The sequence below is a fragment of the Neolamprologus brichardi genome, chromosome 15 (genome assembly GCF_056152115.1).
Source record: "Neolamprologus brichardi isolate AB-2024 chromosome 15, ASM5615211v1, whole genome shotgun sequence".
NCBI lineage: Eukaryota > Metazoa > Chordata > Actinopteri > Cichliformes > Cichlidae > Neolamprologus > Neolamprologus brichardi.
In genome coordinates, this window is record NC_142118.1 from 7,025,368 (window position 1) to 7,043,524 (window position 18,157).

At 40.5% G+C, this 18,157-nt stretch overlaps 2 protein-coding genes across 2 annotated transcripts; one reads left to right on the top strand and one right to left on the bottom strand.

Annotated features, from left to right (window-relative positions):
* Window positions 1–13,957: 13,957 nt before the first annotated feature.
* LOC118454677 (leukotriene B4 receptor 1-like) lies at window positions 13,958–14,944 on the bottom strand. The gene has a single exon (XM_087852235.1). It carries the CDS (start codon window positions 14,942–14,944, stop codon window positions 13,958–13,960), a length of 987 nt encoding a protein of 328 aa, XP_087708361.1.
* Window positions 14,945–15,874: 930 nt separating this feature from the next.
* On the top strand, window positions 15,875–17,812 carry LOC102791590 (inactive serine protease 35-like). The gene is made up of 2 exons (XM_087852115.1): window positions 15,875–15,903; window positions 16,369–17,812. Exons 1-2 carry the CDS (start codon window positions 15,875–15,877, stop codon window positions 17,810–17,812), a joined length of 1,473 nt encoding a protein of 490 aa, XP_087708241.1.
* Window positions 17,813–18,157: the final 345 nt, after the last annotated feature.

Here is an 18,157-nt window from a genome sequence, read left to right on the forward strand (position 1 = left end):
AGTGTAACAGTGATAAAGGATGTCTGTGGTTCATGTCCCAATTTCAAAGCAGCTGTGTGTTTATGTGACAGCATGTTTGTAATCTTTAACACACTGAAAAAATGGCCAGCATTCAACATTTCAGTGATCAATCACATTTCACAATCAACTCTTTCAACTATTTCTTTCTTTGCTCTTGAAAAAATGTGCATTCCTGGGCTCAGATAACAAAAAGTATTCTTTGCTTTTGCCTCAATAATTGTTACAGTCTGTTTGTAATCAGAGCCTTTCCTGTTTAGGGCAGAGAGGAATAATTCAGGAAGCCGTCTTGGAGATGGAAGAGGGCAGGTGGAACTCTCTGGATATCAGACAAGAGACTGGGAGTGAAAATGTTGCACTGGAGACCGGCTGAGAAGGCTGAGATTGTTTGGGGGCTGGACTGGTGGTCAGCAACAGAAACAACCATCTTCTGAGAGCTTGATGTCTGGCCACCGACGAAGAAACTTATCAGGAGGCTGAAGGGGCAAACAGTGACAAAGTAGGAGATGGGATCCATGTGGAGGCTTGGTAAAAGTTGGCCAACCTGAAAGGCAAGAAGATGGCCAGGAGCAACTTACTTTGGATGCAGGTGCTTGGGGAACAGGCTCAAGCAACACGGGACCCCCTGATCAAGGCAACATGTGACTTTCTGTCTTATATTATGGCTGCTAGGGACAGACCTTGACCGACTCTGGCTGCTTAGGACTGCTTGAAACCTTCCAAATCCAAATTCTTGGGCTGGGACTGTGCAGAACGCACTGAAGGCTTTGGGCATTCAAGGTAGGACTGTGCAGGAGCCACTCCCACTGAAGGGTTTAGGTACAGGGCCTCTTGAGCCTCGGATATTGCAAGGTACACGCAGGACCCTCTGACACAGGAAATATGGGACCTTCTGGCTCAGGTTCCATCTGAGGTTGCACAGAACCCACCAAAGGCTCTGGACACTCACATTGTTGCTGTACAGGACCCACTCTCATTGGAGGGTCTCTACACTTGGAATCCTCGGGGTGTGGCTTACTGAAGGCTCTGAATACTCAGACTCATTGGGCTGGGGCTGCACATGGCACACAGGCTCAGCTGGCTAAGGCCACACGGATCCATGTGCATTTTTGGACAGCAATCTAAGAATTTTCAGTCATGCTAGAAGTAAAACAAGGATATTTTTTTACCAACAGGATAGCCTAAAGAGAACGGAGGTCAAAAAAAACCAAAGTGTTGATCACAAATAGAAGTTTTGTGCAATTTGTCTTAATCTATCAATTAATAAATTGAGCAACAACCTTCACACTACTATCCAGTATTGACAAACCGCCAGTGCCATTAATAAAGTTGTTGTTTTCTGAAAATCGGACACTAAACAGTGATAAAAGATGTCAGTGGTTCATGTTTTAATCTTAAAGCAGCTGCATGTTCATATGATAGTATCATTGTTATTTCTAACGCAGTCAAAACATTTCCAAACTTTAACATTTCACCAATCATTTGCACTTCATAATCAAGTCTTTCAGCTATTTCTTTCTTTGCTGTTGAGAACGTGCATTCCTGCACTCAGATAACAAGTACTCTTTGCTGTTCCGTCGATAATTGCTGCAGTGTGTTTATAATCAGAACCTTCCCTGTTTAGAGCAGAGTGATAAGAAATGTGTCTTTAATCAAAAGTAATCAGCTGACGATGCTGGCGTGTGCGCACTGAGCCGAGTTGGACCCATACCTTCACCAGCAGCTGATATAACACCAATCCACTTCTATTTTAAGGATCCTGTGCTGAGAATTAGATAATTAGCTCATCCCAGCTTTGTCCAGATACAAAATTATTAAAGTGACATAAAGTGCATTCACTTAAGGAAAGACAGGTCACTCTGAAATACACCAGCATTTCACAATTAAATCACTCAAACTTTCCTGCCAGCTGGCTGCTGCTGTTTTTGTGAAACTCCATCATGGGAATGTGTCAAAGGCTAGTAGATAAAAAGTTAGATTAGAATCAGCAGCTGCACATGATTTCACTTTAATATTGTTCTTACTAAAAAGCTTGCGATATCTACAGTTTAAGTATGGATGTCAATGAATGCAGAAATACGCATTATTATTCATTGGCTTGATTTTTTCCCCACCTACAGCAATGAATTCACTCTCGTTTCTCTGTCCAGTTTATTAAAAATAATACAGTTTTCAGTCCACACGAAAGAAAGCAGTTAAACTCTGTATTTTAATAGCAGGAATTATTATTATTATGTTTTGTGTGTGTGTGTTTTGGCTGTTGAAAGTTTAGGATTGGAACTAGAAGACATAATATGAAATATAAAACGTGTGATGTTTTGCTTCCAAAAAGCAAAAAACAACAAACAAAACCCCCAAACAAAACAAAAAAGCACAAAAATACAAATTCAATTCAAATCTAAAAGGTAAGAACACACACAAAGGTCACATATTACTGACATATAGTTACACAATTATGATATCTTCCTGTGGCCTCCTCGAGCTGCAGGGGGGAGTATTACTAAGAGAATCATACACTGAAGCAACTGAGCACAGGACATACAGAGGTCATGTAAGGACAGAGAAATTGCGAATAAAAATCAAGTGATGAGTGAAAATCTCTGGGTTTAGAGCCAGTTGTTTGTGTGTTGGCTACTTGGATACAATAACTATATTTCCCATACAGATGGATCCAGACAGACACAAAAATGATAAAGACCGAAGAGATAAACATACAGCTGGGAGGTGGATGATTTAACTGTGTGTCATTATCTATTTGGTGTGAAGTCTCGGCTTCGCCAAGCCGTCTCCCACTGTCTAACATGGCTGAGTGAAGTTTTCTGCCTCAACCCAAAACAGTGAATCTGGCTTTTTTGTTTTGTTTTGTTTTTTTAAAGAAGTGAAAAGCTCTGAAAGCTTATAGCATTGTCTGACAGCAATGCTAAGCCCCAGGACTGGGGGAAATGCCAGACACACTGAGTTAAAGTCAGATTGATAGAATCTAGCCCCATTAAAAGCAAACCTACCAGCAGTCAACCTCCTGTCTCAGTTCAATCACCGCCATGGATTCCACACGCACTGGCTGCATGCTGGTAAACACAACTCATAGTCACCAATAGGTTTGCCAATTCCTTCCCGAGTTTAAAGGAGTGCCTTGTTAATAGAGTTATAAAAGAGACATGTGGCATGGTTTAAACCTTTAAATCTGAACTGCACTGTTTCCACAGACGTTCAGATTAGTTAGTCTCTCTTTTTTGTTGCAGCTGAAACAGAAGCAACATGGAAAGGTCATTCGCTCCACTTCCTGGTCCTAAAGCTCCATCAGTCAGAGGGTGTTGTCTGCAGTGAGATTACAGTGGAGAATAATTGTCCTCACTTTACACTGATAGCATAAATGATATGAGGTAGCATTACTTTTCAAGGTGCTAAATCTTCATTATCTTACTTACAACCTGTTATTTTGCACCACGCCCTGAAGGCAAATGCAGTTTAACAAAGTGTGCCTTCTGCACAGTAAAAATCAAAGAGCAATACCGTAAACTTTCACCACCATTTTTCCAAATCGACATTTTGTTTCTTATTGCATCTGCTATCAATATAATACACTGATTCTTTTTTCCAAGATGTCAGGAGTTGCAATTAGTGACAAAGGCTTAATTAATCAGCTTTTTCAGCTGTTAGGAAACACTTGCAGAGTCATTATTTCCACAGAATAGAGAGAGAGAGAGATATGTGTCCAAAAGCATGCAAACACTGAATATTACACCCACATGTGAGTTTTAAAGTAGTCGTTCGATCAAAAATGAGCAAGAAAATCAGTGAGGTTGCCTGCTGAATTTAGGTGAGAAGGCCTGGCTCAAACAGAGCATTCCAATCTATACCAGTGGTGCTCTGCAGGACCGAAGGTCAGTCTGCACACCAGGCTCAGAAACGAACTTCTTCATGGACATCGGTTTGTGTAGATTGGCCTTTAGCAAGTGCGCATTAAGATTAACAAATTACAAAGTTACAAAGTACAAACCATAAGGAAGTGCCTCCAGGAAAAAGAAAATCAGTAAAAGCATCTGGACAGGTGTTTTTGTTTGGCTGTATTGTGTCCATGTAAATGGTTCAATGTGTTGGCACTGGAGGTTTTCTGCGGGAAAGTGATCTTATGATTAAATGATTTTCACCAATTTTTCTTTTGTGAGTTTTTGAGACTTCAATTTCAATTTCATCAGCAGCAGAAATAAATTGCAAAATGCATTTTTAAGTAATTTTAAAAAATGCCCGATGTAGCAAATTAACTGAAATAAAAGTCATATATGGGAACAAATTATGGTGATGTTTATTGGTGGTCTAATAAACTCTTCATTTTCAAAGATTCTTATTTTTCAAAAGCTTTCTAGCAATTATTTCAGGCTTTAAGGGGTTAAATTTGTAAGGCATTTTGTTTTTTTTAAATCAAACTTTCACTAGCAATGCTATGGATACAGGTTTTATGTTTTGGTGACTATCCATTCAGCCATTTTTTCCCCATGTGTCTAATTCAGGATCTAAGTGGATTCTATCCCAGCATTCAGAGGGAGCGAGGTGGGGTCTGTCGCAGGACTAACACCAAGGGATAGACAATCATTCACACCTTTGCATTTATACATGCAGTCATTTTAGAAATGCATGTCTTTGGACTGTGGGAAGAAGGCTGAGTACTCAAAGAGAACCCACAGAGGCCTAAGGAGAGCATGAAGATTTTTTAGTGAAACATGAGCAATTTGAAACTCTGAGACAAAGGGGAGAACATGGGTACTGTTTAGCTTATCAGAGCAAGAGGCCAAAAAGCCTAAGAGAGCATTTCATGCAAGCATAAAGAAGTCATTCTCAAACCTGGTTTGCAGCAAGTACTCACTATCTTGCCATGCATCACTTTGCAGCTTTTTAGTTTTAATTTCTTTCGTGTCCCATTGGTAAACACATGGTGCTCAGATTTCTAATGCACATTGCTGAGTGACAGAATAAAGAAAAAGAGCAGAGAAAAAAACAAGTGACCCTTACTGTGGAAGACAGAATAAATGCACCACACATTTGTGCTGGAATGGAGAAAACATGTAAAGCATGTACAAAACAAACAACCAGTTCAAGGCCCACAACACACACACACACACACACACACACACACACACACACACACACACACACACACACACACACACACACACACACACACATTTAGAATAACAGAAGAACAAAATCCTCCTCCTCCTGTTGGAGCGCTAACATGATGACAGAAACAGCACATGTCAGGCTGTTTATGAGATCTTTGCTTATTATAGCAGTGAGACACAGATGTTTCCTGATTCAAACATCACCACATGTTGTCACAATTATTTGGATTTCAGGTTGCTTTCAATTCAAATAACGATAAAGGAGAGGCAGAGTTTGTGCAATAAAGACAATTCAACATTTGTAAATTTTTGACATTTTTGTACACGGACAAAACAAACTAACTAATCTTAACATTTCTGCAGGTGATTATGTCGGTTAAGTTCCTTACGTTAATTCAGAGAGACAATTCTTGCATGTTTACTTAGAATGAACTGTTGTGTAGAATTAAAAACAAACTAAACTGAAAAATATCCCATTGACAAAAGTAAATTATGTCTCTCTTGCCATTCAACCACAGTGTAGTTTTGAGTATGTGAAAATGTATATGAAGTTATGAAGTGCTCTTGTAACAGCAGTAGTTTAAAAAGTTTTACTTTTTAATTAAAAAAAAATCTTTTTTGAAGGACAGTTATAGCAAATTGAAGTTGTAAGTAGTAATGCATTGCAGAAGTGCTGATATTATGAAATAAATAAAGATAATATTTTTAGTGTTACTTTTCTTTAGGCCAGAATATCTTTTTAAAAGTAAATATCGATTAAAATACAAAATTTCTATATAAAATTACATCTAAAGACTCTGTGTACACTGACGTAATCATAATTTAACAATAGTTTGTTTTAATTATCAACCAAGTTTTTGATTTTACAAAAGTATTCTGCCTGTTTTATGTGTGTGTGACATATTATTTTATTATAGTAAATGTGGATTAAAGATAAAAGATTTTTAACATAAAATCCCCAAATAAAATCCAAATAATAATAGTACTTTTCTGTCATTTTAAACTTGATATATTGCATTAATTTATACATTAACCGTAGAACGCTAACGCTGGGTGATTTTCAACCGAGCAAATGTATTTATATGATTTTCAGTATGTTGCGTTTGGCTAAGTGTCATTGGTCCCTGGATAGCTTCAGCATTGTCTTTGAAGTCTTTGAAGGCATGGGTGTTTCCCGACCCCAACGCCTGGTTTTTGTGTTCGGGTGATTTTCACAGTCTACAATGATCTCTTTATTCGGCTCCACGTTCAGGGAAAGGTTGTTGTCGCTGCACCGCTTGGCCAGATGGCTCACTTCACTCCTGTGAGTCTCGTCATTGTTGCTGATGTGACCTACCACACTTGTGTCATCTGCAAATTTGATGAAGATGTTGTAGCTGTGTAATGGGGTGCAGTTGTTGCAGGAGGGCATGAAATGAGTTGGTGTGACAAAGGAGGATGGTGGGGATAAGGTGAGATGGATAGAGTCAGATAGGATCAAATAAAAATGAACATTATTAATTTAGATGCAGATCCTTTTCTTAATACATAACATGACACGTAACAGTTAACTTCCATAACCTTTTGGTAAAAAAGGATTTAGTGTCTGCTTGAAAAGACTGTCCCTCCTCCCTTTAAGCCCTCATTAAACTTTGTGGAGCCAAGAAAATATACACCTATTTGTCCAGAACAGCCCTTCCCTCGGCACGTTCTCCTCTGAGACTGCAGATTGCAGACAAAAACATGTGAGCTAAGCTGTCCATTGCACCAACGTTCTGAGTTACAGGAGGTTTGTTTACTTCTGTGAAATAAGCGTGATTCAAACAGTCACGCTGAAGATTGGGAATTGATTTTTAAAGTATGCCAGGCCTCATTTTAATGAAAACAAAACATTTCTAGAAAGAATTGTTACAGTGCTCTGCTCTGTTATTTCCATGCGGTGCATACTTGATGAAGGGGAAAAATATAGTTAATCAAGTAGTTTTTTCTTACGTGCTAAACTTGCACTTCTCAGTATCAGGTTTGTCTGCAAAGACTTGGAGCTGTGAAGGGTGACTTCCAGCTTAGCCTCTTTGGCAAGTATTTATCATACTTGATCTTTGCAGTTTAAAGACATCAAGAAAGCCTGGAGAACTATTGCTCAAGAGCACTTTCAAGATTACAAGAAAATCATGAAGAAACGAGGGCAGGCGCAAGACTTTCACACAGTTCAGTATGAGCTGATACTATCAGTAAGTGAATGAAGTAATGGTGATAGGAGATGATGCAACAACGACAGCTTTGGTTGGCTTAAATAATACATTTAATATACAGAATACTCAAATGCATGCATCTGTATATCTGCATGGAGATGCTTCTTCACCAGCAGTGACATGTGCTGATATTTACAGACAGAATACAGTGTGAAACACAAGGCCATTAAACTGCCAACTCCTGCTTTTAAAAGTTATTCTTTGGACATTGGCTGCTGTTTTCATCATTTTAAGTCCAGTTCTTGAACCTTAACATTTGCAGAGGAATGATATTTTTTTCATGGGCTTTTTTTTGAGCTTTTTAACACTGAGCTATGAATTATTCAACTATTAAAAAGCGCCTAAATAATGTATACTTTATTAATCCCGTAGGAAATTAGTCATCTGCATTTAACACATTCACTCAGTGAAGCAGTGAGCAGCCACCAATCCAGCACCGGGGAGCAGTGTGTAGAGACGGTACCTTGCTCAGGGGTACCTCAGGGTAGGCGTTCTGTGGATTTGAACCCCCAACTTAGTGGGTAGTTCATGGGGTGAACACCCTACTTACTGAGCTGTCCCTGCGCCTAACGCAAAGGATGAACCAGTTTTGTGCCTACGCATTACAGACAACTGTAAAGATTTGAAAAGAGACCTTTCTGCACTTTTTGCTAACAGCAACAACAAATAATTTGTTCTGACTTATTTATTTGAACTGACAAAAAAATGCCAAACATAACACAGTTTTACAGGCATAAAATTTTATTTTTTTCTTCACCAAAAATGTGATTCTCACAGAGCTATTAGGAAAACATTTGGTATATCTCTGCATGGTGTGTAGTGCATCCTTAAAACGTTTTTTTTTTTTTTTTTTTTTTTTTTTTTTTTTTTTTGCCTGTCCCATTTGGTTCTTTAGCCGTCAGAATTGTTGTCTGAAGACCAACAAGGATACCCAATGGATTTATTTTGCCAAATGGATCATCATGGCATTGCCGTATTGGTCCATTTGATCAACCTTTGTTTTTATTATTTATTTTATTTTATTTTCAGTTGTTACAGACGGGACAGACATGAGTGAAGGATAGGAAAGGGAGAAAGAAAGAGGAAGGAAAAGAAAAACAGAAGGGGAGAGGGACAGTGAGAAAGGGGGGGAAAAAAAATATCTCCGGGATCACCTGTTGAGAGAAAAAGAATAGAAAACAAGCAAAAAAACAAAACAAAACAAAGCAACATACTATACACAACACCATCGCATTAATCTAGCTAAGTGTAAACAGCAGCAAATACCAAATATTGAACGTTGTTGTGCAGCACGCAGGACAGACAGCGCACAATGTGCTTTGAAGTAGCAGCCAAGAAAGGTGTGATTCAAGTCTACGAACAGCAAACACCTGTGTGCACACCTGTGTGGATCGGCGCGCTTGTATTCAAATGGTTTCCCCATGTAATGGTCTGCAAGAGGATGTAGAGAGCCATAGCCCTGTCCCCCAGGGCATGAAGCAGGCATGGGGGAGATCCAGGCCCCAGACATCCAGAGGCCCCAGAGTGCAAGAGCCCAAGGAGGACCACCGGAGGGGCATCCGTGCCACCTTCATGGGAAGGGCTGAGGATCCCCAGACGAGGGGTCACCCAGTAGCCGCCAGGCAGAAACTAAAGGGGGCTGCACCGGCGTGCCCGCCGGCTCCGCCGGCAGCCAGCTGTGCCAGAGTGAACCGAGCCGCAGGCACAGAGGCCGGAGGCCCGAGAGCCCTCCGCGCCCCGGAAGAGGCCTGACCGAGCAGCAGGCGCCAGGCCCCGCCAAGTAGCCACCGGGAGTGAGCCGGCACATCCAGTTCTTGAACCTTAACATTTGCAGAGGAATGATATTTTTTTCATGGGCTTTTTTTGAGCCTTTTAACACTGAGCTATGAATTATTCAACTATTAAAAAGCGCCTAAATAATGTATACTTTATTAATCCCGTAGGAAATTAGTCATCTGCATTTAACACATTCACTCAGTGAAGCAGTGAGCAGCCACCAATCCAGCACCGGGGAGCAGTGTGTAGAGACGGTACCTTGCTCAGGGGTACCTCAGGGTAGGCGTTCTGTGGATTTGAACCCCCAACTTAGTGGGTAGTTCATGGGGTGAACACCCTACTTACTGAGCTGTCCCTGCGCCTAACGCAAAGGATGAACCAGTTTTGTGCCTACGCATTACAGACAACTGTAAAGATTTGAAAAGAGACCTTTCTGCACTTTTTGCTAACAGCAACAACAAATAATTTGTTCTGACTTATTTATTTGAACTGACAAAAAAATGCCAAACATAACACAGTTTTACAGGCATAAAATTTTATTTTTTTCTTCACCAAAAATGTGATTCTCACAGAGCTATTAGGAAAACATTTGGTATATCTCTGCATGGTGTGTAGTGCATCCTTAAAACGTTTGAGGAAACTGAACAAGTGGAGAACTGAAGAAAAGTGGCAGGCCTGAAAATACAGCCGATGAACTCAGTCTGAAAGTCATGACCTTTGGCCACATGGCCACAGGTCTCATCGACTAATAAATTGAATCTGACATTTTTATTTCAAATTGTAATGAGAATATAAGGCCGAGGTCAACAGACTGGAACAACAGTGAGTGTCTGCAGCCATCTGTAAAACACAGTGGAGGCTCTTTCATGGTTTGGGGCTTCATTTGAGCCGGTGGTGTTGGGGATCTTGTCAACGGTGATGGAATTATGAGTGCACAAAAGCACCATTAGAATTTGCCAGAGTTCAGACTGTGTTGAAGGCTAAAGGTGGTCATACAAAATATTGACGTTCAAGCTATGCACTGCTGAGAAAAAGCTAAGAAGCTGTCAGATTGTTGGAGCCACAATAAAAAAGGTAAATATGAAAACATGATATGAATTTATCTCAAAGAATTTTAAGGTCATACTTGGTAGGCATGTTATGGCATAATTATAGCTGTCAGTGCAAGCAGTTTCATACCTATTAAACAAACCAATTGGAATGTCTGTGTACCTCACCCGGTGACATGTATGCACATGAAGAAGTAACCAAACAGACAAACACACCCTGACACTCATTGCAAGACATTTCTTCTGTCTGCTTCATCCCACGAACCTACTCTCTTAAACAAACCCTTTTTGTCAAGATCCAAACAGTTTACTGCGGCTCTATTTACCTTACTTTGTTGATTTGTGCTTACAGCTGGAGATCTCAGACAAACTTTATCAGATTCATTCTCAAGAGGTCACACTGAACCCGAAATCTCTTAGATTGGTGCTGTGTGTGTGGGGGGGGGGGGGGGGGGGGGGGGGGGGAATTTTCATTTAACTGCAGTCTCCCACTAAAACTAAGAATTACAGCTGGACAGAAAACAGAAAAGCTCTATTATGAGACACAGAGTGAGCCAAGGTAAACCATCTCCTCTTCTCTTCTTTGCTTTTTCCTCAGTCATGTTTCTATCCTCACCTCTTCTCCTGGCAGCTGTAAGTTTCTTACTGGGAGAGGGGGCTGTTGTTTTTGTTTTGTTGACTCTAGAGACGGTGTTCAGGGATGGAGGAATTGAAGACAAAAAGAAAGAAGAGTTAAATAAAGGGCTGGAAAGCAGAGGAGAGATTAGTAATTGAGGGATGTGGGGGAAAGAAAAGCAAATCTGAGATGCGTGAGAAGATAGCACTGAGCAGGCAACAGTGAGTCATCAATTGTCCCAGGGCAATAAAATGCTGTTATCTCTAGCTCCCCATAGACTGGACTCCACTTACTGAATACATTTTGATGATTTTATATGGAGAACTGTGACCTTGTGTCAATGGCTTGTTTCCTTATTTCTACAAATTCAATCATCCGATTTAAAAATATAAATATTATTTTAGGAAGACCGTGCTACAGTCAGGAGCTAGCTGGCTGCATGGTAGCATGGAGAGATCTAAGAAGGAACCAGTCTTCACACTTTATAGTCCTTTATGATTTTTGTCCATATATGAAGTGAGTCGCTCTCATCGCTTTGTAGTTAAAGGTTAAATTGCTATTGGATGTTCAAGCTCTGGTCATGAAGGTAAACCTCTGATGTGTTAAACAACTTGTCAATCAGTGGTATCATTCACTCCTATGGGCAGTCACTTCAATCAAAGCTGATCCCACTTTGCATCGCTAACAATTGTTCTGCCTCTCATTGTCACAAATCACTGAGTTTCACTGATATTGTGCAGTCTGTAGTCATTACATCACTTTAAGCCTTTTTCTGTGACCCTTTAGATGTGTCAAGGGCGAGAATTAAATTTTCCCAATGAGAAAATTGGCTCACATAAGAAACTGGGACTGTTGTGGATGCCCACACCAATAAGCTGAACCTGGCCCCCGACAACAGTCCCAGTTAGATGAAATAAAATAGAAAACATGATGCTGTAATAACATTTAAATTTGATGTTTTCTTTATTTTTTTTAATAGCTTGTAATGGTTTTTAATAGTAAGTTTGTTTGGTCCTCCCTAATTTTTTTTTCAGTATTTTCTTTAGGAGGGCAGACAGATGATGCTGACTTTTTATAACTTTGCATTATTGATCAGTGAGGAGTTAAAGGACTTGAAACATTTATTTAATATATATAATATATATTTATTTAAAATAAATATTGTATTATTATTTTTTATACATCGTTTGGTTTCTTCTGCTCTCAGACTTCTTGCCAAGATATGTTTAGTTATCAACTTTTGTCATTTTGTTTTGTATTCAAGACTTTGCATCCAAGTTTAAAAATGATTCAGCTTTGCATGTTTTCTTGCTTTGCCAGTCCAGAAAACTCCCTTTTGATTACCAAAAGTGTGTGTTACACGTTGTGAAAATCTTTAATGAGCATCTTGGCACAGAGACCAGACAAGTCAAACTTGGATGGGAAAGAGTTTCTTCTGTTCCTTACAAGAGGCAGGAGAAAACCTCGCCTGGGCCCAAAGGAACAGCTGGGGGAAATACTGAATCACCGACCACATTCTCTCCCGCAGTAGTCCTGACCCTTTGGGTGGGATGGATTTACCAGTAGTGTCTAGACAGAGTTTTGTACTGAGGTTACAGGTTGAACAAGACAGCTGTCCATAAAGCCTGAGAGCATAAAAAGGGTGACTTGGCTAATCAAACATATCAGTGCAAATATCCTGAAACATTTCAGTGGAAGAACAATGCAGAGTTTTATTGAGAATTTCCACAAATATAATCGCAGATGCTGTGGAAGTAACAAAGTGAAGCCTTTAAAATACAAATCAATTTCTCTGGAAGTCATCTTTGCTGAACTGTGGGTTATATATACTACTATGAAGCGGACACACACACACAGTTACCTTGTAACAGTATATGTGTGCGTAACACACTTGTATAATATGATAAACTGTGGAACCAAAACTATGCAATGGTTTTGGAGCAAACTAGAGCTAATTTATAAATATATCACATCAGTATTAAATATAATTGAGAATTATAGGAGATCATTTAAGTACTTTTCTGTACCCATAATGATACTATATAGTATTCGAGAAACATGTTACCTTATTGTTGAGTTAGGTAACCTGAACCTGGGTCGGTCTCTAGTTAGCCAGCTGCTAGCTTTGCATTTACAGTACATAAATGAAGGTGCTTTCAGTGTTCTCATCAAATCCTCATGAACTTAGATAAATATAAACATTCAGAATTCACAAAACTTTCTCTAATAAACATTTAAACTATTACAGAACATTTAAAGCTATGGGGAAATCATTTTTCATTGTGTTCCCACTCTTAATAGGAAGAACATACAGGTACTTCCTCTACCTGTGATAACTGCACTTTTGGTAAAACCATTCACCATTTTGAATTTTAAAATTCCCTTTATATGCCTTTAATGGAATGGTACAATGTGCCTGTTTTCATACTATTTTAAAATGCCCATGAATAAAAACAAATGTATTAACAAAATAAAAGTGAAATGATGAGTTAATGGAAGGATAATTAAGTTTACACACATCTGCTTGTTGTATTAGAGCAGCACTCTCTCTGTCCTTTCTGTTGGTAACATCACAGACCGGAGGCTGTTCCTGTTGATGGAGGAGCTCCAGTGAAAACATTTATTCAGTCTTTTCATTAATTGTTGTTTCTTCCGACCGGCTGATGGATATAAAGTCCACAAAAACACCCAAACTCAACAGGAGAAAATTAAAAACATGTAGAAACTGCTTTGATTGTCATCAAGCCAGGGAACGGTTGATATCAGCTAGTGTCACTGTCATAGATATGATTACTTCAATTTCCCAGCTGTCTCAGATTAATGGAGATTACATTATAATTTCAGATGAAATTCTTTGTAATTATATGTAATTTGATAGGTACTTTGATTCCATTGAATGTTTGCCTCGTTCCGTTTCAACAATCATGTGTTTTTAAGCTCTGGCTGAGGACCAGATGTAATCAGCGCACGATTGATTTGAGGGGAGATGTTGCTTAACCTTGAAATTCATGATTCAACCACCAATCACCAACAGTTGGCTGTGACAAATAAAGAGGACCCTGTGCGTATCAGAAGGAGAGAGGAGATATTTTGACTCAAAATATAATTTCCAGTATCAGCAGGGCAAAAATTATTCTCCAAAGATGTTCAACATTGAGGTGCTGCTTCTTCAGTGACATCTGTTGACTTAGACAGATTTTGGGAAAATCTGAACTTCTCCGCTAAATGTTCAGCATTTTTTTGGCAAAGACTGAACAAACGATTAGAAGTAAAGGCATACAGGAGTGGATTTACGGCACTGTTTACAAATGTTACAGAGGCGAAAGCGTTCCAGGTGTCCTCGCTAAACTTTAACAAGGATTTGTTATCGAGGGAAACAGCTGCAATCTCCACCACATTCATGGCACGATATGGTACCCACAGGACAAATACAGTCACTATGATGCTGGTAATCAGTCTGGTGGTCTGTGGATTGTTGAATAAGGCTGCTCGATTCAGCTTTCTGTAGAGACTGATGTATGAAAAAGCCATGACAGAAAATGACACAACTCCTATCAGGAGTCCTGTCAACACCACAGCTACCCTCTGACTCTTGGAGGAGTAGTGAGGTTTGCAACGTGTCCAGTGCTGATCTTTGTCCAGGCATCGAACCACTAAAGCGGGGATGGACAGGGTCATCGAAGCCAGCCAGAGAGGAGCCAGCAGCAACCTTGCTTTCACTAGATTTAAACTCCTCTGCAGGTGAACGACCTGAAGGAAACGCTGAACACTGAGCACAGTCACAGTCAGCAGACTGGCATAAATGCTGCAGTACCCAATGTACGTTATGAGCTTGCAGGCTGCCAAACTGAAGGTCCAGCCATAGAGAAAATAGTAAATCCACAGTGGAATGGTAACAAAGCAGAGCAGGTCTGACACAGCCAGATTCATCATCAAACTCTGGCTCAGACTGGACATGTTCTCCCAGTTTGGCTTAAGAACGATGACAGCGATGTTTCCAGGGAATCCCAGCAGAAAGCAGATGGACAGCACCACTACAGGAACAAGACTCCTGGAGTCCAAAGAAGGATGAGGTGAATCTCCAGGAGAGGAAGAGATGTTAGAAGTAACCATGGTGGAGTTGACTTGTGCCATGCTGGAAAGTTGGTGTGAGTGGCACACACTAATAATGATAAATGATGAAGGTGTTCACCTTTTGATGAATCAAAGGGGAACTAATAACAAGGAAACTGTGATGCTAATGCAAATGAGGGTTAATCCCTTAATATCACATTGTCACAACAGATGGAACAACACCAAGGAAGTACAGATTTCACATGTATAAAGACTGAGAACTAATTTTCAGCGTTTACGTCATAGAACTGGATGTTTTCCACTTCCCTCGGAACTGGTCGGGCTTTTTTGACTTCATAGAAACAAAGGTTGAGAAAACATGAGAATAACACAATAACACAAGAATAAAATCTCTGCAGCAGCAACTAATAGGATAGGAATAAGGAGGAATTGCCTGCGGCAGAGTCTTTGTTGACATAAACAGCAGGGGTTAAAGAGCTGCACTGGACTCATGTCTAGAAACACTTTGATAGGTCGTTTGAAATACATTTAATACACACACACACACACACACACACACACACACACACACACACACACACACACACCCCACATAAACCTACACTCAAAGTTCCTCGAGGCTGATTTATATGTAAGAGCAATAAATGTTTATGTTTAAATACAGTTCTAAAAGAACGAAATAGCAACATAAACCGGAATCTGTGTCCACACGACTGCAACTTTGACCTCAAACGTGATGTCATCACTTGCTAAAAACACAAAAACCTTCGCGCTGCTGGGCTGGTTCATCCCTCTGCATGCCTGGTGCTGACTTTTTTTTTTTTCATACATCGGAGTGGGATGTGGATGTCTATGAGGACCCTGCACGCTGCCTCTCATTGCGATCCCCCCTCTTTTTTCCTTTGAGCTCAGCAAATGATGGAAGCAGTCCGCGGGAAGTATTTCGGATAGAGAGAGTTTTTTTTAAATCCACAGTAAGGACAACGCTAAATGGGAGTGCTTATTTATTTTATCTGCAGGTAGGAATGTTTTATATTTTTCATTTTTTTGCATGTCGCTAACAACGAATAGGTCACATTAACTTATTTACATTAATATGTCCTTCCTAAGAATATCTGTAAAATGTATATATTTTTAAATTTACGGGTTATGCAGATTTATTTTCATAGCTTTCACGTTGTTTGTTATTGACCTGCTTAACTTTGCAATAAATACATTAGTTTGGATCCAGAAAATATGTTTTCGGTTTTATAGGAAAGTTAATGATTATATATCGTGATTAGATTAGAAATAATTTTTAAAAAAATAACTAACATGTCATTTTAATTTAAAGTGAAATCTTAAACATTTAGTTGGCGAGCTATTTTCAATTCATACGTAAAGCTTGTGCGCCATCTGCTGGTCGTTTAACTCCTAGCCTCAGTGTAAAAATCTTGTTGTATTTCTCTCCAACTCTCAAATATTTTTCTTTACTGTATTTTCAGCGGGATGGCTCTGACTCATTTGAAGTGTGTGCTGCTCTGTGTAGCTGCACTTTCAGCTTCTGGTGTTTTTGGCAACAGTGAGAGCAACGAGGTGCACAGGTGGACCAGACAGAGCCTTCCTGAGCTGGTGGCCACACGCACAGCACTTTTAAGAACACCTTTGTTCACAGGGCAGGAAGAGGAAAACGAAGAATTAGAAAGAAGGGCGGCAAAGATGCTCTGTGGAATAGAATGTCAAAGCACCCTACCACCTGTAGACCAAACTGAGCAAGAGAGAAATCTGGGATATGAGACGCTGTATGAAAATGGCACTCGCACACATACAGACATGAGTTTGCAGGGGATCAACGAGATGTCTACAAGACCACCGGCACATTCAACGGGTCTTCCCCGCAGGAAACGGCAGGTTTATGGAGCAGATGGTCGTTTTGTGATCTCAGACTCCCATTTCATCACCAACTACCCGTTCTCTGCTGCAGTCCGCATCTCTACGGGCTGTTCTGGAGTCCTGATATCTTCAAAACATGTGCTAACAGCAGCACACTGCATCCATGATGGCAGGGACTACCTGGAGGGTGCCAGGAAGGTTAGAGTAGGTTTGTTACAGCTGAAAACTAAAAGAGGAAGTGGGGGGAGGAGAAGAGGAGGGAGGAGAAGAGAAGGAAGGAAAGGAGGGGCTGAGAAAGGTGAGAAGGAAGGAGAGGAGCAGCTAATGGATGGAGGTGGGGAGATGAATAGTTTAGTTGGGGAGAGAGGGAGAAAGGGAGTTGAAGGTAGAAGACGTAGAGGGAGAAAAAGGGCTGAGGAGGGAACAGCTGATGGTGGAAACAAAAAGTCTGAGAGAAGAGGCAGACAAAAAGGCCTCAATCGTGTACGCCGCAGTACTGGGGCCACACGGGAACCAGTGTTTCGCTGGACTCGAGTTAAGCAAACCAAAATCCCTCAAGGATGGATCCACACCCAGAACTCTACTAATTCTCTTTCCCCCGACTATGACTACGCCCTTCTGGAGCTGAAACGACCAGTAAAGCAAAAGCACATGGAGCTCGGAGTAGCACCCTCGACTGCACCCCTCACAAGGATCCACTTCTCAGGCTATGATGCTGACAAAAACCTGCCTGACGGCATCGGAGATGAGAGGGTGGTTTATCGCTTCTGCTCAGTGGCAAAGGAGTCTGACGATCTGATGTATCAGCACTGCGACGCGCAGACCGGTGCTACAGGGGCGGGTGTTTACATCCGACTCAGGCAGGAAGCGGGACACACAGGCAGCAAGGGGAAGTGGAAGAGGAGGGTGATTGGAGTGTTTTCAGGCCATCATTGGGTGAAGGTGGAGGGGGGTGAGCAGAGGGACTTTAATGTTGCAGTGAGGATCACACCTCCTAAATACGCCCAGATCTGCCACTGGATCCATGGAGATCCAAGTCTTTGTAAAGAGGTCTGAAGATACAGAGACAGAGCAGAGGGTATGTGAGAGGCAAAGAGCTGAAGACACCTTTAAAGGGACTCAAAGATCAGGGACACTGTGTATAAAACCTGTAGAGAACTGTCTCATCATTGGTGCTAAACAATTAATCCTTGATAAATAAAATAAAAATAAAATAGAGCTTTAGAAGCTTTGTATAGACAAGCCCCACAACTCCCCCCCCCTCCCCCCAAAAGTCATTTTAGTAGAAGTATTTTTAAAAGTAATCACATCTTCAAAGTGCAATATGTCAGAATGGAGCTGAATATTTCTCAGTGTATCCAATTTTAGATGTTCTTAAGATCATTCTAGGATGAAAGAAGA

Bases quoted from the DNA above. Each gene is read 5' to 3' on its own strand.
- LOC118454677 (XM_087852235.1), bottom strand. From the start codon at position 14,944: ATGGCACAAGTCAACTCCACCATGGTTACTTCTAACATCTCTTCCTCT.
- LOC102791590 (XM_087852115.1), top strand. From the start codon at position 15,875: ATGGGAGTGCTTATTTATTTTATCTGCAG. The intron at 15,904-16,368 runs GTAGGAATGTTT...CTGTATTTTCAG, and splicing joins CTTATTTATTTTATCTGCAG to CGGGATGGCTCTGACTCATT.